Here is a 24,686-nt window from a genome sequence, read left to right as displayed (position 1 = left end):
TTTCTCATTTTCTTCTTTTATATCGTATATAAATAAAAAATATATATGTATAACATATGTAAATGTATACACGCGAATTTCTTCTTTGCGAGAGAAAATGTATATTCTCTTTTGTAAACTCGAAGGTTATGACGTATAAAAATATAAGGTATGAAATTGAATTACGGAAGATGTAGAAAAAAGATTGTACATAATCACATCGAAACGAAAATATATCGTTCGATCGACAATATAGAATCTTAAATGATCAAAAAATCGGTAATTATTCGTTACTACAACGTCAATTATTCTGGAACGAACGACCGATGAATTTGATTTTATTTCAATATGCACAAATTAACAACACAAATTACAGCAGTAGTAACTTGATTGCATTTTTTTTCAATAAACATTTATAGAAGAGATATTTGCTTACTTTGTCTGTCTCTACTTTTTTTAAGCGACAAGCTAGTTTCAGATTAACATTTGGCATCAAGCGAACTTGCCCTTTTTAACTGTCGCATTAAGAAGAGCTCTCGACGACGTTCCTTTCAAACTCGAGCTTTGTATTAGCTATATCGTGAAGCATATTTAAAATCGGGAAATGCTCTCAAGATCGTTTCGAGGTACACATCAGGCAACGCGGATCTAAATAAATACTCGAAATAAATCCTCCTTCTAATCCATATCCTCATTTCAAGATCGTTCCATTTTATGTGTACTCTCTATCTCGCTTTTTATCTTTTTTTCTCTTGTTCCTATCTTATAGTCTTTGATACTACTTTTGTTTTACTATCTCTTCCTCTCGTCATTTTTCTTTCGTTTTCACTTTCCCAATGTCGATTTACTGAAACGCTCTGCGCACTCCAGGTCGAAGCATTATCACGAAGAAGGGTGATGGCTCTCAAGTGAAGGAATCCACTGACAGCAGCACAACGATCGAAGACGATGATGTTAAAGGTAGGAGATCCCCATCCTTTTTATGTCTCTCTCTCTTTTTTTTTCATAATTACAAAACGCGTTGAATTTTTTTAACAGTGATTATTATAACGAATCAATTGTAGGCTATCAGTGCAAAAACGAGTGCTTAAAACGGTCGATCTTCACGATCGCGATTATAAGCGGACAAAGAATAGATAGAATCAGATAGTTTATTATGTTATATAAATATTCGAAATTTTTTTTACACGGATATTTATCGACTTTTATACGCAGAACACGCGAATAGCTTCTCATATGATATCGCCAACGACATTTTGGTGAGAAATCATTCGTGCAATTTCAGTTGTCGTAACGAGCACTTGTTTAAAGCCGGTTGGCATCTAGCTGTTAAAGCACGTCGCCGTTGTGCTCGAAAGCTTGGATTGAATTATGATAGCGATTCCGTCGCCATCGCGGCGGTATTGTCGTCACGCGAGTAGAATAATCGGTGATAGTCTCAATAACAATGGCTCGATATACAAGTTCTTAGTTCCCGGCAGCGATTCACGGCATATATCTCTTTACTGCGTGCTCGTTATGAGAATTTAATGAGAAACTTGACTACAGGCGGAGAAACTGCAGCTTGGTGTTCGCGACTTATCGTATAGTACCACGTAATATAAAGATCAACATTCCTCTTAAATTCGATGATATAGCTACTTGAAGATCTCATTTCTATCTATCGAGCTCTGTTGTACTCAAAGATCAAGTTGGATTTTGTGAAAATTTTATATTTCATTATTTATATTTAATTCGAATAGTATTATCTTGTGAAATTTAATTGAAAACAAAATTTAATTGAATTTCATCGGCTGGTATCAATAATGGAACTGTTAAAGATGCGTATGGCTGTCTGAAAAATGTCTGGGATGTTACAGAAAGGATATTCGACTCAACTGAATCAATTACTTTCCTGATCTTTTTTTTTTTGTTTGATGCAACGCATTAATGCCATGTTTATCGCAGTTACTGCGGGAGATTAATTTACATGGACGTTCTTATATATTGCGCATAAAAGTAAAAAGTACGCGCGCGTATCGATCTCTCATTAGAGATACTTCTCTCGTTCTCACGTGCAAGTCGATCGTTGGACGATAGCTCGAGTAGTTAAATATCCACTCGTTGCTTATCCTCTGGCTTATTCCTTTTCCACCCTGCGTACACCTGTGCTCCGATTATTGATACACTTGCGGTTATACCGCAAAGGTTCATGGAAAGGTTTAGGAACGTCAATTCCAAAGATGGTTTAAACTCTTATTTTTATTTGAAACAAAAGTTGATATAGTTAAATTACGAGAAATAATTGTAAATACTTGTAGATATTTGATATCATACTTGATTATACGTGAGAAAATGTTTGAGAAGGTTTAGTTATTTTTAATAATGTTTCATAGTGTGTTTGTGTCAGATTTTCGTTGAATGCTTTTCGAACCGATATGATTTAATTTTATTGGCACAACATCATGTCTGTGTGTGCTGATTCCTTTATTATATACCGTAAGGTGTACTCTCGGTCGCAGATCCTAGTTTGCCCCTTCCTCCTGATCCGTAGAAAAATCGATCTCGCCTTGATATTTCTCTTTGCCTCTGTAGATACTTTTGATTATACACTTGTCGATCGATCTCTTTCGTGTTTTATTTGTCTTCCGTCTGTCCGCGTTCGATCGCACGTGTACGTTCTTCAAAGTTCACCGAAGATATCCATACACAGCGAAAAGCAAGACAGTCAACATACAAATATAAGAAATTTAATTTGAGATATTTCTATAAAATTTACGCACGCGCGCACGCAGAAACCTTTATTTAAAATATTTAAATTGTATTTCAATCAGAGTAATGTTAATAATTTTATTAAACTTTATCAATTATGTTACTGTGTATTGCTTTTCCTTATAAGAGTATCTCATACTGACACGATACAATTAACACTTGTCAGTATTGTTTGAAATTTATAAAATAGCCGTATCTAGTAGTAAGCATTAACGCGAAGTATATTAAACATATTTTACATACCCTCATCATCGACCTAATATACACAGGTATTGAGTCTACCTAGTTTCTACGTTATCATCTTCGAATTTGTCTTCTCTCGTACGAGCTGTCTTTCAAGTTCCTGACTAACTCTGGTAGTCGATGTTTCTCGCAACTTCTCTATCGTGTGCGATGATGCCCTCCCTGTTCTGACACACTTTCTGACACATACACGCGTACGCAAAACACGTGACAGTGCATCCCAAAGCTATCTTCTCTCACTTTGCGAATACAATTCGTTGTACGCAAGTCAGGTGTAATCGATGGTTATTAAAATATGCTTTACAACGCGAATGTTGTTATGTTGCATGTTCACGAGAAATCATAATGTATCGTATAGACTAGAACTCGTTAAAATGGAAGGAAGTATTCAAATCACATTAAACAAGCGCGGAATGTCACATATATATAAGATCTGCACGTTTTAACGCGTTCCTCATATTTTTCTCAGTTGTAATTATGTCTGTAAACTTGAATTCGCGTTATTTTATTCGAAAATTTTGAAGTATCTTTATTTCGGTTTAATACTCATACCGCGTCGATATCGATCAGATATCATCCGTTCTTTTCTTTCGCGTATCCGAAGAAATTTTTGTCAGATTTTTCCCGTTCCTACATTCTCTAGCAAAGTAAAATTCCTTTAAGAGATTTCGATAGAAACATAGGATCGTACTCTCGAGACACATTCATCCGTTTCATATTACATTGGCATATAACGATCAAACACATTGAACAAACGAACTAATAAATTTTGATTTACGCAAATAACCAATTTAAGAGTGTATTGCATTTAAAAAATTTGAAAATTTTACATTTAAAAAATATGTATCCCGAAATTGAATATTTTGTACCTAATGTATAAAATAGTTTCCAGTTTATTATTAGCTGCGGTTTCAAAACAAAATGAATGAATGATAGTCCATTATTACTCGTAGATTATTAGATTACAGCTGTAATAATATTTCAACGAATAAATGAAATTTTGTGTTTTGCATATAGGGTGAGAAAGTACAATCCAAATTATCTTTGCATGAATCTGTATATCTCCTCTCCTATACGTCACAGCATATAATTTGCCGGATATCCAAGAACAACGTTCGCTTTCGAATTTTAAAACATTCTACACGCGACACGAAAAAACTCATTCCTCATCCCTGTCAGCGTCACGCGAATTCATATTTCTTACTTATAATTGACGTGTTATCGCGTTAACGTTTACGGAGAGATATAATAAATTAATTGATAGGTATTTATTTACTCGAACTTTCTTTTTTATTCATGCACAAAGATACTGGTTTTGATATCCAACTTTCATAATTTCGCTGGATATTTATATTGTCTAACAAATGCAATTTTGAATACACTTTGCATATACAAACTCGCGTGACCCTGTATTTTATGCGCGGCCGATGGTGTTGAAATATATTCACCAAAATAAACTAAAATGAAAGTGAATCGATGCCATCTGTTTTCCATGCTTTCATTCGAACACACATATACACGTCCGCACAAATCAGGTGGCTCTGTACTCGTGTCTGTCTCCCATAACAGATACCGTAAAGGCAAAGCACCAAGTATACAGCTGTGTGAGAGAAGTGATAACACTGTTGTTTTGTGCCCCAATAGCCGATGCTCACAAATCCATAACACATGTAGACGAATGACGTGCGCACGCGTATTATAACAGCAAATGAAAGAATGCACCGTATATTATTAGATTACAAACACCATAGACCGAGCGCAATTCTCTTCAAGACACGTTCATCATATCATTCGATAACGGAAATGTAATCATTGCGATTGCATTTGTTCACTCACACGCACGGATTACCGGACGTTACTGACGCTTAACTTCCAGAATTAGCTGGAAAACAAAGATTGAAGAACGCTCACGCGCGTAATATTTTGCGTCAAATATTTTTTTTTTTTCCCGAAAAGTCAAGTAGACGATGAATAAAGCACGAGTAATCAACGCTTTAATATAAACATCGTGTAACTCGTACACGTGGAGAGAGAGAACCATTGATCAACATTTAATTATTTAACATCTCATACATGGCGTATATCGTCTGGTAATCTCGCTCGTTTTTCTACTTGAAATAAAAACGGTCGATATTTCAAGGATCTGTGTAACAAGGGCGACGATAAAAAGAAATTAAATTAAATTATTAATCGATTAATCATTTTTCATTATATGTTCCAAGAGAAAAAATTACATACATATACTGTTATGTAGATTACATATAAATTGTAATGAAAATTATAAACACAACTAGCATTTAAGCAATTGGATATAATGCGTTATTCCAAGAAAAGGAAACAGTGAAGGCGTAAGTTGCTCTGGTTTACAGCAGATCCTGATTCTTCGCATTTACACAAATCGGGTCTAAAGTTCATTGATTTCGTGTCACTCACGCATCGGCTTCGTTACGCGCTTTAGTTATATATACGTCGTGATTATTCTTTTTTCGCCTACACCTTCTTTTCGGGAATAATTCACTGGCAATTTACGCGTGTACAACATGAATTAATTTATTTATAGGTGTATGTCGCGAAGTAAAAAATCTACCACTATCTGCAACCACCATTGTCATAAGTTCTCTTGTTAACGCAATGCATCTTTTTTTAGCGATTACCGCACAGGCGACCATTTTTAACAACGTAAGATGAACAGGCTCGATTATAATTAGACAACGCTTTCTCGTGATACAATCTAGTACAAAGAAATAATTGACGATTATGCAATTCAGTAGATGTAGTATTGTAAATTTTAACGCGTTTCTCTTTCTCACTTGTATTCTGATCGTACATGTAGTACATTGAAGAAAATGGATTCGTAGAATAGTCCAAGTAGCGATAGCTGCGACAAATTAATCTTGAACGGCTAAGTCTGTTTATTACGATGTGTGTGTGTGTGTGTGTGTGTGTGTGTGTGTGTGTTTCCTTTACATTAATCTTATTCAAGTCTTATTCAAATTTTGCTACATAAAACACTCGGATGAGCATAATCACAGGAAAACAAAGAGACAATTCGCGTAATAGCCTTTCAAGATTAATATTACAAGTAGTAATAGTAATACTTCAGCGTGTGTTAAGCCTCGGTAAACGAATTATAAGCACACAATTTATAATTATTAAAAACAGTTTTATTCTTACTCTTATTATTATTATTATTATTATTATTAATGTAATGTGAAATTAATGAACGCTAATTTCATGTGAACATATAAAGGATTTCTTTACAATTTAGACGAGCTGAAAGGGTTATAATTTCTTATAACGTAAGTCTACTACGCGTAATTACGGTGTATATTGTCACTCGGTATTATCACACTTTTCTCATAATAATCTCGATGTTTATCTCTCTATTCTCTTCTATTTTTATTCATTCTCGTTCGTGTTAATTTTTAACAGCCGATGACCACGAAACGCTCCGGCTCACGCTGCTTTCGCTTGCATTTTTTTTCAGCATATTCATCTTTTATCTTATTTAGAGCCGCAATTAGTATAGGAAAATTCTTAACTTTCCCGCTGTTATACTTTCTCACGGTTTATAATTATGCTTTAATTATCGAACGAAAGATGCTCGTTTTCGGCTCGCTTCTCAGGCTGTAAGAATTTTATTGTAATTTAGAAATTTGCAAATAACGAATCGGCCACAACCGGTTTCATTTATCGTTTACTTTAATATTATAAATTTATACGGTAGATTAAATTATATTAGCAGCGTAAGAGGAAAAAATTCGATTGTGAAAACTTTTGGAGCTTTTTAGGTAACATGTCACAATCATCACTTCCGCACGTTTATTAGATCTCATCTGACGTATTTGTGTTTCCTTATGCCCGCACACATACACATATACACGCCTCCTTGATGTTATATATTTTTTATTTCTCCTTTTTTGCTGCCACGTTTTGAATTATGTATTGTAACTCTTTGGTTAATTGGCTCTAATTTCGTCTCTTGGTTTTATTGTGTGAACTAGAGCGATAGAACAAAGATGTGACGAACTAACTATTATTATCAATAAAGAGAAAGCTAAAATGAATTTTATTGTTTGGATGTCGTGCGATTGATGTAAATGGAGGAAAAAATAATTGTTAGATGAAACGTATATGTACAGCCATTGAGTTGGCCTAAATATTTCTTAATTTTAAAAAATTTGCGGCGAGAAACAGCCAAAAATTTACGTGGCAGTGACAATTATTACAGATATAAAAGTCGTCATTTTAATGGATCATTATTTCAACGAACTCTACAGAGGAAAAAGTATAATCGAGTGTTTCATATCGAATGGAATTATGCAAACCATTGAACAAATGAGTAAAGATTTACCAATGGATAAAATTATTGATTTTATCGTTAAAATTTAACATTGCAGAATTTTATTATATTCAAAAGCTCAGATTATCCTATTATAATATTATCTATAGCAATTTAAAGAATTCCATTTCATTGAATGATTGGTATTATTTATGTAAATTGACCACTCGGATTGCATTGTTTGTAGTTACAGCAAAACTAATCACACAGATCAGTATAAAATTAATTTTGGACGATTCAGTAGCAAATAACGGAGAGTAAATAACAGATGCTCGGAATTCCATCCGATTATCACTTTATATACTTTTTTCTATGTGACTCTCCCACGTACACCGTTTGAGAAATGCGATCGTGCTCTCTACGATCGTATTCTTAAACGATTTTTTCACCTTCTTCAAACTCCTCGCATTATCACACGCCCTTATCTATACTTAGGTCATTATTACTATATCAAATTCAAAACCATACATACGTATGCAAACGCGCGCATATTTACACATACATACACACACATACACACACGCACACGCACGCACGCACGCACGCACGAACGCGCACGCACAAATAAACACATAACATGCTCTCTGTCGTCGTCACAAATCTCGACTCTCGATGTTTAGTCCAGTGTTATGGATTTATGAACACCAGTTATACTTTTGTCTTCTTTTTTTCCCTGGCGCTTGTCTCACTATTCCTGTCTTTTCGCTTTTGCCTCATTCTTTCTCTCCCACTCTTTTGTCACTCGCTTTGTCCACTTGGTCCGCCGACTGAACCATTCATCCACGCAACAGCCAACTCGGAATTGATTCCATTCACTTCCCTCACTTGGTTGCTTTTTTATGTGTTGATCCGATTTCTCGCATGTTTTCCGTCTATCGCACGCTTGCTCGCCATCGTACGGCTTTTTACAAAGTCTCGAATTGAATATCAAGAAGATTATAACATGAGGGAGGGAAAAAGAGAGGAATCACAATTTAATGTCATAGAAAAATTTTTTTAATGTAATTTTTATTACAGATTGAATGATTCGACATATAGATCAATTTGTTTTTTTTTTTACATTGATTAGTGAGACAAGATGATTATACGTAGATAGATCGAGAAGATTTGGCAGATTATTATGTTTGAAAAATTATGGAGAAACATAAAGTTTGATTCACATTGAGAAAATAAAACGATTGATTTATATCATATCATCGTACTTTTAAGCTTAAAAATTTTAATTTTTAATAATTTAAAATTTTATGGACCTGAATAATTTAAAACGCAGAATATTTTATACTTCTAAAATCTTATTAGTAAATTTTTATAGTAACTAGTAATTCTATCTAATAATTCTATTACAGTATTTCCAGTAATTTTTCTTTGCTAAATAATTGATCAAATATCGCGACCGAAGCATTGAAACCGTACGATCGGCTCGATCTGCACGCATTACAATTTCTTTTTTTACTTCCCTACTACTCGAGATACGATCGATACGTGTTTTTATCGACGTGTGCACGTTCTTAATGCAAAGTGTACTCTCCAGCACTATCCCGATTATCAATCGATTGTATTTCAATCTTTTTTTTCTATTTGGCGACCGTTCTTTTTTATATACATATAGTTCGATGGTAACGGTACCACTCGTCTTCATAGTTCCCATAAATGAAAAAAAAAAAAAAAGAAAAAGAGAATATCTTAATCATGATACGATCGTTACATTTTCGTCGGTCACAAACGATACTCTATTTCGTTACGCCCTCGTCGTCATTATATTAAGCATCATCACTTAATTTATGATAACGAGTGTTTTTTTTATTAGTAGCCATGGCATTGTACGAACGAAATCGATTGCCATTAATTTGCACGGTTAATAGTCGGCGCAAAGTAATGACCTCTTTCTTTATACCAGACAATTTTTCTTGTCATTACACGATGATTTTTTAATTATTAAATAGTAGATAATTGTATAGGTAATAAAAGCACGATGATATTATCGTAGATAATAGATCTTGCTATTGTTTATGAGAAACTGTTAACATGTCACGGGGGTGTAACGATATATATGTCTTTACTTTTGTACGGACGCTTTGAGATTTAAAGTGGTCAGCTGGAAATATCTACATGGAAATTTTGTACAAAGAAGACATAAAAGTGTATTATTGAGAGTTTGGTAAACTCGAGTAGAAATCCTTTTGGGATCGTCCCTTGACGATTCTTTACTGAGAGCGTTGCTCCTATATCGAAGAAATTTTGTATTTTGTGTTTTTATAATCAACGATGAAAGATTCAGATTTATTATTACTCTACACTGAATGTCTGTTTTATATATAATATATATATATAATTATTGTGCTATTAAATGGCAATATTTTACGTTTACTAATTACGTCGTTTCATATATCTGTCTGTGTTGCTTGGTAATCATTATTTATCATTAATAATATCGAATACACGATGAAAAATAAATGTTAATATCGTAGAATTTGGCCATTTACCACTACGTAAGAATCTAAGTTTAATTGGTGCAATTATCAAAGAAGACCCTCCATTTTGCCATAAAGCGAATACGTAGCAGAAAAATAAAGCTGATTTTTGTGTATCACTTCTAAATTTATAAATCTACTATCATCTATTACTATTTGTATATCTTATATTTACTTGTATAATGATGATTGATTTATTTATTTTCCTATAAATTTATTCACCGAATATTTCTATTATAATTCATTAATATCAATTATCAAATAAATTCTTTCTTTCTTAGCAACGTCAAGCTGAAAAATTTACTTTTGCGTGTGAAATGTTAACTAGAAAAAGAAGTGATTCGCATTTGTGAAGTTAATAATAAAATTTTTGTAACATTTGTTTGTTTTTAAGCTTCACTCTTCTACAATGTATTCTTTTGATAAGGAAGTGATATTTATGATTTATGTGTCAGTATTAGATAAATCAAGGGAAATAAGCTTAGTTTCTCATCATGACGACGTGGCTTTATCGATATTCCATATAAATATCTTAAGCGTTATGTAATGATATAAATTGTTCGTACATTTTTCGTATATCGTATACGTGATGTATGTGTGTATGTTGTACAGAGGATAAGAAGGGCGGCGTCGACCGGAGCAGCACGGTCATTGCCAAAGAACCCGAAGGTAAAACCAATTTTCGAGACGAGATATATACGTATAACGTATCTATTGTGCATTACTTTGTAAACGTCGCGCGATTGCACTGGCCTCTCCCATCCGCGCTTAATTGATTTTGATTTTACGATACTATAATTATCATTGTAATTTTTATCTTATTACATACATATATACAATGTTCGCGTAATGTTCTTGTTTATATAATATTGACGAACTTTTTCATCATGTTTTTATCAAGACAAACGCAATTGTATATTATCACACATCGGGGACGAATGTTTCTTTTTCTACATAGATAAAATTCGTAAAATATTCTCGTGATATATTTCATGCATTATCAAACCCACTTTATCCAAGCGAACATGTGGAAAGATAATCCTACTTTGTCGCAGTTGACATGTTTCTGAGTAATAATCGATGAAGTCGTATACGCATAAGTTCAAAATGCGCAAAACGAAAATTATCTTTGTTTTGCTGATAGACGGACACTTGTTCTTGTTATTTACAAAAAATTTTTTTTATAATTCAAAGTGATATTAAAGGACTATGTTTAATCTGATTTAAAGCCCTTAAACTTACTTTGCTGTAAGTACATTTACATTAAACTAATTGCATACAAAATTTAGAAAAATGGCATTTTACATGATCGCTTGGGTTCTAGTAAATATCACGTGTTAACACGACTCTACCGAGATTTTTTTAAATCGAATGGTGTGATCTCTTGAACGTGCACATTATCGTAAATGTTTAACCTCTTCAATAAAGAGGAATTTATGAAAGAACGTCATTTCTTTGCGTCTACAGCAGGCCTGTCCAATTTGAGCTCCGGAGCCAAAACGCAAAGCCATCGACGTAAAAAAATCAATATGAGTAAGATTTCGAAGATTGTAAAGTGATACGCATCCGAGCGACGCTTATCAACACTTTACAGTGAAATCTTATTCACATTGATTCTTTTTGCGTCGATGGCTTTGCGTTTTGGCTCCGGAGCTCAAATTGTACAGGCCTGGTCTACAGAAACGATTGGTTTCCTGAACGTTCATAAATGGAACGTTCAGCCATGATATGTGAAACTATCTCAATGCAATATCCATAATTAGCAGCGAGATATTGACAGAGAAAGGATAATTAAAATATCATCACGGTTGGGAGAAGGCCAATTTCATGAGAGGCTCCGTGTCCAGTTTCGAGCCCGAGCTTTTGCACCCTTTCTGTTGCCGCTTCTGCGAAATTGTATAGCGGATTTACCGTCTCTCCTTTCGTCTCGTCAACTAACATTCTGGATAACTTCGTCTCTTTCTTGCTTTCTTTTTCCTCTTATGTACGTGTGAGTTCCCCTTCTAATCAATTTAAAATTAATCCCATAGTTAATCTAAACTGAGGATCCTCCTGAGCCCTCTCTCGATACGCTTCACAACAGCGAAATTCATAGCATCTCATAGTTAATGCGAGTGTAGTTAGAGATTATGTATATTGTTTGATGAATCATTGTGATTGAGACATCGATCAAACTGATCATCGAATCCCACGAAATGCGTTACGTGCGGAACGACGTATCCTTTGAAATAGTTTATTTAAATGTCTGTGTCTAATTGGATTGTGATTATGCGACAATTAATTTATTCCAGTGTTCCACACATATTACTACTACTAATTTCACAATTACTGTAACTCTCCTAATTTTTTCTAGCTTATAATCAAAAGAATATAAATCGTAAAGCAAAGAAAGATCCCTTTGGAAAAAAGAGAATATAAAAATATACGTAATATTTTTTACTTTACCTATAATTGTTCTTACATCTCTGTAGTTATAAATTACGTGTATTTAAATTTGATTGTTTTTCTTCTTTTATAGAAGAATCTTATCTATAATCAAAGCGCGTAAACAAGTTGTGTCATTGATATTTATAATTGCAATTAAATAGAATAGAAATAAAAATTCAGATAAAATAAAAACTAGATATAATAAAACAATCAGCTATTAACAATCAGTATTAACAATAATTGTCGATGTTTTACGGGCATATAAATGTATATAATGAAGTCTTTGCCGGCAAATTAGTTACAACTATGTCATAATGAGAGCGGCATGAAGGCGGCGCTACAGTGCACAGTGGTAATTAACTCGAAAGTTATAATTAACTCGATTTATAATTCAAACTTACTAACGCAGGGAGTTTACTCAAGTGTAAGCTCAACGTGGATAGTTTAAGCCTATGTAAAATTAACCACGCAGTAAATACAAAGCTGGGCTTGATCTGTAAATCGTTGCAACGATAATTATCATCTTATTTCTATCAATATGCAATAATTAATATTTCACACGTCTACTTCGATCAATAATATAAGAAAAAAAAAATACATAGGCAATTCATTATTAGCGTAGAGATATTATTTCCAAAATATATTATACATATCTTGATTTCTCTGCACTTGAAAATTTACACTGCATTATGTAACCTTTTTCACATAATACGAGGCTGTTGTTTCGAAATTTCGTTTTTGTTGTCAAAGAACTCAAGAGAAATTTTGACTAGTTACTAACAATGTACACGTATACGCATTGTTTCTCTTTTTTCATCTAGTCAGTGAATTTCCCACGGAAAGCGTCGCGATTCCGCTCCGCCTCGCGCGCTCTTCAGACGTACTGTCAACAAAAATACCTGGCCGCTTGGCATTACTTGAAAATAGATCGGCAGCGGTTCAAAACATCGTTGTACGTACGTTCGACTCACCTCGCAAGTGAATTTGAGTCGCACTCGACAAGCTGGCCTCTGTCAATTTTGAGTGTCGGTTATTTTACAAATATTTTCCGGTGTTACCAAAGAGATTTAAGTACTTTCGTCTCCTTGCAAAAAAATAATTTTTACATTTGATATCGTGCCACTATTATAGTATGATTTAGTTCTGAAAAATTATCGCGCAGAACATAATTGTGATGGCTAATACCATACCCAGTTCGTCCAAATACACAGAAAATTACGGTGAGTTTCTGGCGGGTTTTGTTCTTCCTTGTAATTCTGTTATGTATATGTATATATTTATATTCATTTCGCACAATTATATTTTACTTTTATATTAGCTTGTTTGTTTAATTCAGGAAATTGACAGTAAAAATAACTTCTCGACGTAAAATTTTTTCTTTAGAATTTATTCTGGAATATTTAATAAAAATAGCCACTTCTGTAAATACTATTTATTTTTTAGAATAAATATCGAACTTAATTTTATTATAATTGCAGTAATTTTTCATTATGTTAACCTAAATATCTTTAGTGTATTTTGAGCTCGTTTTGTGGATTATATTTATCAATCTTTCATCAATTAAATATTAAATTGATTTCTGTTAGGAAACAAGTATCGATTTGAAAGAGATTTAACTTTAAATATAATATCTTCCCTTGAATTAAACTTTTATCAGTCATCTTGAAAATAAATTTACACTTATCTTTAAATCTTGAATAATTGATTCTTTAGCAACTACATAATTAAGAAAAAGTCTATTCTGAATAGCTAAAGAATTAATATTAACAAAATACGAGAATCTTATGCGGAAATGTTTTGTATACTGATCGTTACTGTTCTACATTAATCGCGAACTGCCTGTAACAGTATCTTATGCAAAATGAACTTTCGTTGTGGCTAAACGTTACATATAGTCGGATTATATATGCACGATTGCATATATAAACGCACTTCTAAGTTTCTATTTCAAGAATAAATCTTGTCTAGGACGTACGAGCGAAAATTTGCGCGGAATCATTCATTATTCTCATGCCATTTGTACAAGGTCATGGCTGTACGCAAATAATTGACGCCGTTCATTTCTCTCTCTTTTTCCCTATAATTTTTTTCTTTAATTCTTTTAACAAATTTTTTTAATTAATTCTGCTAACATTTCCCTATTTTGCCAATTCTATGTTTCTGTCTGGTTCTGAAGAATTTCTCGGCAACTAATTCTAACATATGTTTGCCAGACTAATGTTGCTCGATAATGCTACATGTTAATCTGCTTACAATTAACACAAATTAGCTCGATAATAACATTATACGACTTGATCTAATTAGTGGAGTGTAGCTTCATGACTTCACGTTGTTTCGAACGCGCCCTTCGTAATAATTGATCGATACTCAAGGTTTACTTTCTTCTGTACATATTTCTTTCTTCGCGCATCATTCTTGATATCATCAAGATTCAAATAATTCGTAAATGGCGCGTTGCGACAACAGTCGCTTCGCAGAATTTGCTTCTTGCCTTTTGCGCTTTGTGATCATTTCCGTTTTTCACCCGTGTTGTTACTGATTGGTGCGCCCCTCAAAAAAAATCTCTCTCCAAAACAAAAGCTCTTGGCCCATCAAGGTACACCTTCGAGCAGCCCCGCGACAATGTCCGCGTTCTCCAGGATGGTCGGCGCGGCCACAACCGTGGCGAACAAACAGGCCCCGAATCAGAACCAGACCCAGATTCAGGCCCAGGTCCAAGCCCAAGCCCAGATTCAGAATACGGGCAACCCTCTTGGAATTGCCGCGGTTCTTCTTCAAGGGGCCCAAGGTAAATTCAGAATTTTGATTCGATACTGCAATGAAATGCAGAGTAAATCGGGTCTTCATTATCTTACTTTTTAATCCTTTGCGGCTCTACACTGTCAAGAAATTTTTAAAAAATTATTCTCGAGATAAAAATTTAGGATGATTGTAAGTTTAAACTTTATGAATAACAGTAGGTATTTATAGAATCTAAATTATTTTTTAAGTCTACGAATTTAAAGACAAATCTCTCTCGATGTCTTTGGATCTCACTATACTTATAGATTTTAAGTTCATTTAAAAGTTAGTGAAATTATTCTTAAATGCACTGAAAGAAAAGTACAGCGGTAAGAATCGTTCACTAATAAGTAAATAACCTTTTATTCATCCACGAAAATGTCGAATTCATTTAGTTTTTATTACGATTGCTATTGATTACGTCAGACGGAGGCAATGAATGCGAATTGGCGAAGAAAAGTAAAACATGGGATTGCAACGATATTTTTGTTAAAAGTTTCGAATATTTGCCGTTGTCGAAATATATTTGTTCGAAATGTTTTGCAACCGAAATGTGTTTCAGAAAGGTTATCGCGAATTCCGATAGTCTGATCTTCCGGATGCGAAACTTTTAAAAATTGACTATTTTTTCATTTCAATATGAGAAAATATTCTCCTGTTATATAAATCGTATATTTTTTTAATTCAAACTTTCAATCTCACGTGTGAAATAATGACTGAGAGAATGATGTACTTGAAGAGGTGACAATTAAGTCTGTTGAAATGCAAATAGCATTTAATCGAATTATAAATTTGCCTTACATTTTTATAATTGAATTTATCAAATCGTGATCATTAGAATAAGATATAGTCATGGTAGCTTTTGTCAACATCTCTTTACCGTATTCAAGAATTATTTCACCACACAAAACTTTCGTCAACCGACATTTTGCAGAATTTTTCAATGATCTATCTTTATACTCGATATCAAAGAATCACCTGCCGCATTGTGATCTAAATGAAAATAGAGAAAAAATCAGAGAATAAATAAGTTTATCTCAGAATTGTAGATTAAAAAAAGCATTAATATGGGTGTATTAATTATAAATTGTATTATATAAATCAAATAGGTATTATCAATTGCTGCTTGTGCTCGAATTGTTTGATTTTTCAAATCATGGAAGTAAATCTTCACGAACTCATTCCACAGAACAATTGTTACTTGATGTCATAGTCTCTCTCTCTCTCTCTCTCTCTCTCTCTCCCCCCCCTCTCTTCCTATCATCCCTCTCTCCTTCTTTCTTTCTCTCTTTCTCTCGTGTCGCAGGATGAGAAATAGGCACATACACTGGAAGGAGATGCTAAAGCGCAACTAACAGCAATCTGATCGACGAATCGGTAAGATTACCGAAGCCGGATGACCCATTTCTGCTTCCACGCTTTATCGAGATTCTTTATAGAGAGCACATATAGACACACGTGTGTATGTGTGTGTACGTATATACCTATATGTTTTATATGTCTATATAGCCGATGCGCATAGCAATAATTTGTTAAATGAGGACGAAGCAGGAATCGGTCTAGTCGTTTCTGCTTTAAAAAGCCGCAGCATGTTGATTTGAAATTTATTATAAACAAATTTTTTTTATCACATAATGTATACTTAGGTCACAAGATTCGTTACTATATATGTTTCTTGCTCCTCTTGCATTATTTGTCTTTTATCGTTCACGCTTTCTCACGCCTTTTAATTTTATCCGATAACTTGTTCGTTCTTTTCGCGTTTGTCATATATTCACGTTACACGTTCACTCACGCACTCGTTGATTTTTTTTTAGACATTAAATAATATCCTCAGCAGACGATCCTTCCGTAAGAGGCGCGATGGAAACTGGAGAAAAGCGAACCTTTCTCTTTATTGTCGTTTCTTTTTGCGTCTCTCCTCAATTTCTCCTTGACTGTTTACATACGTAGACAATACTGTTTGACAAATCGATTCATCCCATCGATTGATTGGACGATCATTCGACGATCATTCGACGATTTCTCCTTACATTTTCCAAGTTTCACCTCTCTCCGTCAAACAAGACTCACACAGGTATAAATATGTATACGGATTCTCACGCTTTTCCGTCTCGCTCTTGCGGCGATATCGATGGCTTCTCTTGCTCTTTCGTCGAATCTTTATTATTTACGGATTCGAGCGTCGGGAATAGACGACGCGATGATCGATCGCGTTTTACACCATCTTGCTAGCTACGTTCGTTCCCGTTAAGTTCTGCAAGTGGAATGGATCTGACAAGCAAATAGAAATAGACAAACTGCAACGACATAAACGACATAAATAGTGACGTTGACACTAATATCAGTACATTAGATGCAACAAATTTATCAAATAAAATGATTTTCTTTCATAGAAAGAGAAAGTCGACTATTATACACTTGCAATTGAAATTTTTTATTAATACATATTGCTGAAAGCATATTTTATTACTACGCGTCACGCGCCTAATATTTTCTAACTACGATTTGTAATAATTTTTTTTATTATAAGTTACAAAATTATTTGTCATTCCGAAATAAATCTTCGTCTGTTTTGTTTTAAATTATTATGTAAATTATTCTATAAAAAGTTGTAAATCTTTGATGAGAATTCTGGATTATAACTTAGTTAATTTAAAATTGATTAAAAAATTTATCCAAAAAGATTCTAAATTAAACGCTTTTGACAATCGACAATCTTAAAATGTACGAAAACAATGAAAATATTGTACGCGTAGAGAGTTTCGAGATAGCCTGTGTATTGTGATTTCTTGTATTTTATCATTGAAAATAAATCGAGAATCCGCGAAAGACGGGGAGCAGTCGATCTCTAATTCGCCGGTCTAGAGAGAGTCGGACGCGCGATTACACGATTACGCGATGCGACGAGACGCGAATTCGACGCGACGTGCAATGGCTTCTTTGACGTTGACACTAGCTCGTGTTTGGTTGGTTGATTGCATGACTAGCTGGCAGCGCAGGAAGCGGCAGCAGCAGCGGTAGCAGCAACAACAGCCAGAACAGCCAAGTCGGCGCGTCGCCATCGTCACCGGCCAGTACCAGCCATCAGGCGAATGGTAGCAACGAGCCGATAGCATCGCGACGCCAGGATTCCTCGCCCACCGGTCTGTAGCACGACTAATCTGGCACGTTTCCTTCTATCTTGATACTCTTCCCTTCTTCCTAGAGGGTGGAAACGATCTCTTAACTCGTTTTCGAGCATCGCTGCATGCTATAGAAATTCAATCAGTTATTTTTGATCGTCATTATTGCGTATATATATCTATTGATGTTGCCTATCAAATTGTCAAAGCATCGATTTTCCGTTTATTTTTAGTCCGCCGTTCGGATTCCTTTGTCAATTCTTATTCAATTCTTATTAAGTTTGTAAGATCGATTAATGATCGACGATTAGTTGCTTCTTTTTATTGAATTTCTCGGTCGATCAAGATTCATGTGAATTTTTATAATGACTGTTATACAGATATTCGTCATAGCATATAGGTTTGCATAGTTGCTGTAAATAGCGATAAGGTAACGCTGAGCGAAATCGGAGAATATGATCGCATAGAATATTTACGAGACAACTAGACAGAAGTATTATCCGAAAACCACACATTCATTTACACCGTCTATAAATAATCGGTATTAATGTTTGCTATGATTTATGGAAAACGATTCGGTTATGTTTTCTCTACGCTTACGAATAAAGCGAAATGAATGTGCAAAAATAATGGGATTAATTACAGCTATCGGCCCGTTTGGTCAGCAAGCCCAATTTATGATCAATGCAATAAACAACGTTATAGTAAATAAACGTGAACACAAATACATTTGATAGGATCGATATAAACGAAAAGCTGTTAATTAATAAGTGAAATGCGCTTAGAAGTCATTTTTATCGCCGTGCTCCAATATCTTTTATCTTTTCTACTTTGCTTGCGACACAGATACATACTGTACGCAAGTAATAATTACTTGTTTCAAGTATTTCAAAAATTTATATATCCACAAATCTATTATAAAAGTTTAACACAAACATCAAATTTATTCAAAATATATTCTGAGTGGTAAGTTTAATACTTCAATTAAGATTATTAAATTAAAACAAATTCAATTTGTTTATTATATAAAGTCGCTTCTTCGATCAATTTTATAATATTCATCAGAAGAAAATAAATTCTTGTTTTTATTAGATACATAATAGTGAGTTTTCCTAAAATTTATGATAAGTACATTTTAAGATTACTGTCATGAAAATATTCTTTGTTAAAAATAATCATTAAACTTAAAAGGAAGAAAGCAAATTGAATAACCATTTTTCTTAGCAATAGAATGATATTTTTCTGTGTGCAAAATTATTTTAAGCTTATTGTTAATGAAATCTCGCTATGTGTTGGAAGATATTGTTAAAGAATAGTAAACAAAATTTGTAACCGCACGTATTTCCATTTTCGTAATGGGTCGCTTGTTGGATATAAATAAATGTTAAACAGAAGATATCGATGACATGTATTCAATTCATGTAATATATTTTTTTGCGAAGCTCGGGTTTTATTAACTAATAAAAAAAAGAACATAAAAACGTAATTCGGAACGTAATATCGAGAAAATTTCTGAGCACCGTCAACGCACATAAATTTATGTTCTCCACCCTCTATCCTTCTTACTCGCAATCGAGACTTATCCTGGTTACTATTGAGCCGATACCTCGGAAGCTCAATTTAATCTGACAGAGAAGCTTCTCTCGTCTTCTGAGATATTATCAGACGAGGGATATCACCTTGACCGCCATTATGTCAATTAACTGTCTCCTGCGTGATCCAGACAATTGACATTAATGCGATTACCAACGTTGATACTTAAATAGCGTGCTCAATGAGATTAATGCACACAAACGTGCGCAATTGATAGTTTTGAATACCGCATTATGAATAGCGAATTTAGGAAATGAAATTAGAGTTTGCACTAAATCCCAGAGGAGAGGTTGAAACGGATATTCTCATTGGATACAATATAATTCAAAACAATAAAATTCAAAAGAACGATTGTGATCTATGAGGATTTAGTATCACATTTGATTTATCCAAAATTCTCTTTGTTTAGATATATCTCTATTTAAATATCGTTTTTTTTATATAGTTATAAACTTCATGTATAACTTTATATCTTGGCATCCCCAATTAATCAAAACTCCCTCAAATGTAATTATCAACAAAGCTTCGAGTTATCGGCACTCTTCTTTCGCGCGAACGGCATTGAGTTATCAATTTGTTTTTGTTAGTTTGTGTCTCTGTGTGTTTCTGCATGCTGCACATGTTTCGCGTACCGCCTTATGATCGCGCACCCTTGTGTGCGCCTGCATGCACCTATTCCGCAAAAAAAAAAAACGTGCAGAATGGGAAGCACGACGGATGAACGATGCCGACGGACACGCATTCCGGATAGGCTGCGTCCTCGAGGATTCCGAAGACGGTAAGAAAACCGTTGACGCCCATAAGCTCGGGATAAATGCGAGGGAGAGGAACACGCAGCAACCACCATGTTGGAGCTCCACGTCTTGTAGTTTGCTTTAAAACTCATGTAAACCGCCTCGTATACTTCCTTAATTAAATATTTTCATAGCGGACAATATTAAAAAGAATAAAAAGAAGAGTATTTAAATCGTATCGTAAACAAAAAGATTTTAAGATTAGAAGAATTTAGCAAAATGACGTGTTTAAATAAATAGAAAAAATGTAACGATAATTTTATTTTTTAATTAATAGGCTATGTTGTTTTTATCAAACCTTTTATGTATGACTAGATAACTAATTTTTTAGGAGAAATAAAAATCAAATTTTATAAAATATCTCGCCATCGCATTTATTAGATGCATTCAGTAGGCTACAACCGTTCTCTGAGTGTTCAGTGAGCTCTTGCACCTGTTTGATTTAATATTTTTAGATCTAACGGAATATGCCAATTAGATGTAAAAGCTCACTAAACACAGTGAACAGTTATAATACTGAATGCCCTCATTGACTAAGTCAAAAGGTAATTTTTTCTACGTGGAGGGAATTCAATTTTTTTTCTTTAGTTTTTCGATTTCGTTGCATATGAGATTTTATAACAACAAAGGTAATACTTAGAAGTCATATCCATTTTTTTAACTGATGCATTTCTATGCATCAGTTAAAAAAATGGACGTTTGACCTCTAAATCTTAACGGAAATCCTAACGAGAAAATTAAAGGATAACTAAAATTAATAGTTTAATCATTTTTTTACAATAATTTTTTATTAATTCTTACAATTTCTACAACGACAATTTACAATTCTCATCTAATTGTATAAATTCAATCTGATTATCTGATATCGATATCACGATAGATATCTAAATCTCAGATTATTATTCATTATCATGTTAATGAGTAGATTAAATTTTCTTGATTATGTTTTATCGTATTCATCATATATTCAATGTAACACTGTCTCTGTGTATTGCAAGTAAATAGTAAGTAACTCAGACTGACTAAACCGTCTGCACACACACATATGTATATATAGTATACCCTATCTATCTGATTTGATTGCCGTCGATTAGTTTCTAGAATTTATATTAGAACAAATTTACATTGCGCGAATTGTTTATTATCGGTCGAAATAAAATTTCAGAATTGTAAGATTGGTTTACATCACAATGGGATTTTGATATTTATATCGTTATTCACGAAAAATTATCTCGATCGAATCTCTTGATTCGTTGTTAAATAAATATACATTTTACGATATTTTTCATGTAAATTAAAAAAAAATTCTTTTCTAAATGTACGTTCGCTTTAATAATTGAAAAGTGTGATATTCGCAGGTTCACATTCGCTTTTTAGTAATGGATAATTTTTAATCTGAAGTAATGGTGACTTCTAATAGGTAATAGGCCTATCTATCACTAACACGTAATATATATATATATATAAAACAAGTTGGAAACTAACTAACCCGATGCTCCAATATTCGTTGGAGTTGAATCGCAGCAAATACTGACTCTAATCCATGAGCCGCAAGTAACGTGGTTAAGATTCTCTGGGCGCACACGATCGAAACCTCTTACCGATTTATCTCGACTTTGTAAATGTCTCGCGGTTGTCGTTTATACAGTTTGCGTTCGCATGCACGCATACTATTTAATCTGGATTCAATCGGAACATAGGAAATCGTGCTGAATCATAATAGAGGGGACAGGAGGATCCATTCGAATCCAAATGCCACGTTGCATCTAAAATGAAAAACGACAAATATGGAAAGCATATTTGCGTTTGTTAATACATGCATCATATATATATATATATATATATATATATGAAAATAGTGCTGCCAACATCGACCAGCGATAATATTCAAATAAAATTATCTAACATAATTAGCAAACTCGATTGGACGACGGAAACGGCAAACCAAGAGGAAGGCAAGAAAATGGATAATGATGAGAACTCTCGGGGGAGACGGTTAATCCTTTTAGACGATACCGCACGTGAGGATTAAGCTAATAGCTTTTGCATTTCGATAGAATTAAAAATTGAGAGATATTATATGCTAGACCTCCGTGAACATTTCGTGCTTACATGCTGTTATGCATGCTAATTATCATTTTCATTACTACAATCTTCAATAAAAGGACTAGAATAAATTTCTCTTGTATGAAATGAGTTACCATATTACATACATGTACAGATTATATTACATTGATAAATTATGTTAATAAGTTTAGTTATACACGTATATAAGTATATATAGAGAGAGAGTTAACGAGATTCTCTGTGTGTTACTCACAGAAACGGATACTTAAAAATATGAAGCAATTTGATATGGACGCTTAATCCTCTTCGTGTTTGTACAGCAGCTTGAGTATTGTCTTGAAAATATCCGTCTTGCCCATTTTTTAATACGAAAGGGATATATATATTGCTTGTAGACATAAGAATCGTGTGTCCTATCAAGACCTGCAGCCAGCTCTCAACCAACTCCCAGTGCTCAGGTAAAGTGCGAAATTACGTCGTATGTAAGCGACGAATCGACCAAGGAAAATCAAGTCGGAACGAATCGAGGAAGTACTTGTACTCTCTTCGACTTGTTTTGTTATTTAGAAGTTTTATTATTTAGAAGTTTACGAAAGAAAGCATGTTGTCAAAAAAAGGAGCTAAGACTGAATTGGACTTTAATTTTAATTAGTTTAAGAGTTTTAATATACTCTTTTTAGTATAACTAATAATTACAGGAATTACTTGTACTAATGAACTCATAAAGTGCTTTAGTTCTTCTTTAACGCAATGTGTTTTCTCTCTCCAGAAGCCTTATTGACTGATATCGCACGGTTTACAATATCAATACGAAATATGACCGCATGTCATAATTCGTATAATATAATATAATATATGTATATAAAAAAAAATTATATTTTCTATGATCTATACGAAAGATTATCAAGTGATAATAGTTTATTAAATAATAACGCAATGCAATTATTCTTGCGAGAAACATTATTTCTCGGGATTAGATTACGAAGAAAACTTGTTCTTAAAATCCCGATCGATCTTTTAGATTTCATATATTATGTCGAGAATGATAATTGATATTGAAAAAAATTCCGATTATTTAAAACATTTCTGTCGAGCGAATTCTACAATCCCACAACTATGCTTTATGCAGGTGCAAAGTGCCTACTGAGTATGAAATGAATAAAGTTTGCGTTACTCTCACGTAATCTACGTAATTGCTGCCACGTAATAGTAAAATATATAGAACTGCGGAAGAGGAGTGTGTTACGCTTAATACGACGATTAAATGTCTGAAGATAGATCGATCAGAGACCGTGGAATGGTGGACTTCGTAATAGAATACCGAAGTGCGGTAAAGTTTAATTAATTAGTTAGGACAGTAGCAGACATAGTAACGTAGTAAGATTGGCGGTTGTGTGATGGTGGTAGTGATATTCTACAAATCGTAGTACAATAATTCAAAGTAAAATTTTCCAATTTGTTTTTATTATTATTTTTCACCGTGACACCTCTCGTATCGTTACTTTGACGCAAGTCGCGTTTATTTCACGTAATCTAAAAATAATAATAATAATAAAAATAAAAAAATAAGACATCTAAGAATCACGCTGATTTGTTCCGATGTGAGGTCTTGAATTTATCTATCGAGAAAAACTGAAAATCAACGCAAAATTGATCGATCTCTAACAAATATATATTATACGAAATACAATTCCCGATGATTAAAAACGCGAAATAATAGCGTCTACTATATCTTTTGTGATCTCCGAACACTTTCCAAGTCTCTTCGTGGAACTTTGCTTCAACTGTTGAGGCATCTAAGGAATGATCACAATTTTCGTGTACATAATTGCCGGTCTATGACGTAAGTAACATATATCGACGAACGCATCGTTAAATGGTATATACAATCAAATATTAATTTATTATGATTCAAAGGCTATATGATCTTTAATTTGGATATCCATAATATAAAATAATTTTTATAAGAAATAATTTACAATAAATACAAAAAAATGCCCAGTGATCTCTTTTTTCGTAATCATTAATCATTAATCCAACGAATGGCCGTTCGCTCTTAAGGGAATGCTGGAGTGACCAAATTATCACATTACAGTCGTATAAAAATCTTCGA

The 24,686-nt window shown here is 33.6% G+C and overlaps 1 protein-coding gene across 15 annotated transcripts in view; it reads left to right on the top strand.

Annotated features, from left to right (window-relative positions):
• Positions 1–24,686, top strand: part of CaMKII (Calcium/calmodulin-dependent protein kinase II) — a 123,018-nt gene that overhangs the window by 91,301 nt on the left and 7,031 nt on the right. For 3 of the 15 annotated variants that reach the window (XM_018452302.1, XM_018452301.1, XM_018452300.1), the window contains exons 11-14: positions 850–939; positions 10,399–10,455; positions 14,810–15,001; positions 17,985–18,140. In XM_018452302.1, the coding sequence (XP_018307804.1) occupies positions 850–939; positions 10,399–10,455; positions 14,810–15,001; positions 17,985–18,140 (495 nt within the window). Of the gene's footprint in view, positions 1–849; positions 940–10,398; positions 10,456–14,809; positions 15,002–17,984; positions 18,378–22,968; positions 23,032–24,686 lie in introns of those variants that run through there. The other 12 variants (XM_018452308.1, XM_018452307.1, XM_018452306.1 and 9 more) reach the window with 7 other exon arrangements.

The sequence above is a fragment of the Mycetomoellerius zeteki genome, unplaced genomic scaffold, assembly GCF_001594055.1.
Source record: "Mycetomoellerius zeteki isolate Tzet28-1 unplaced genomic scaffold, Tzet1.0 scaffold343, whole genome shotgun sequence".
Classification (NCBI taxonomy): Eukaryota; Metazoa; Arthropoda; class Insecta; order Hymenoptera; family Formicidae; genus Mycetomoellerius; species Mycetomoellerius zeteki.
The sequence above is the reverse complement of the archived record's forward strand: the minus strand, read 5'-3'. Positions and strand labels throughout refer to the sequence as shown.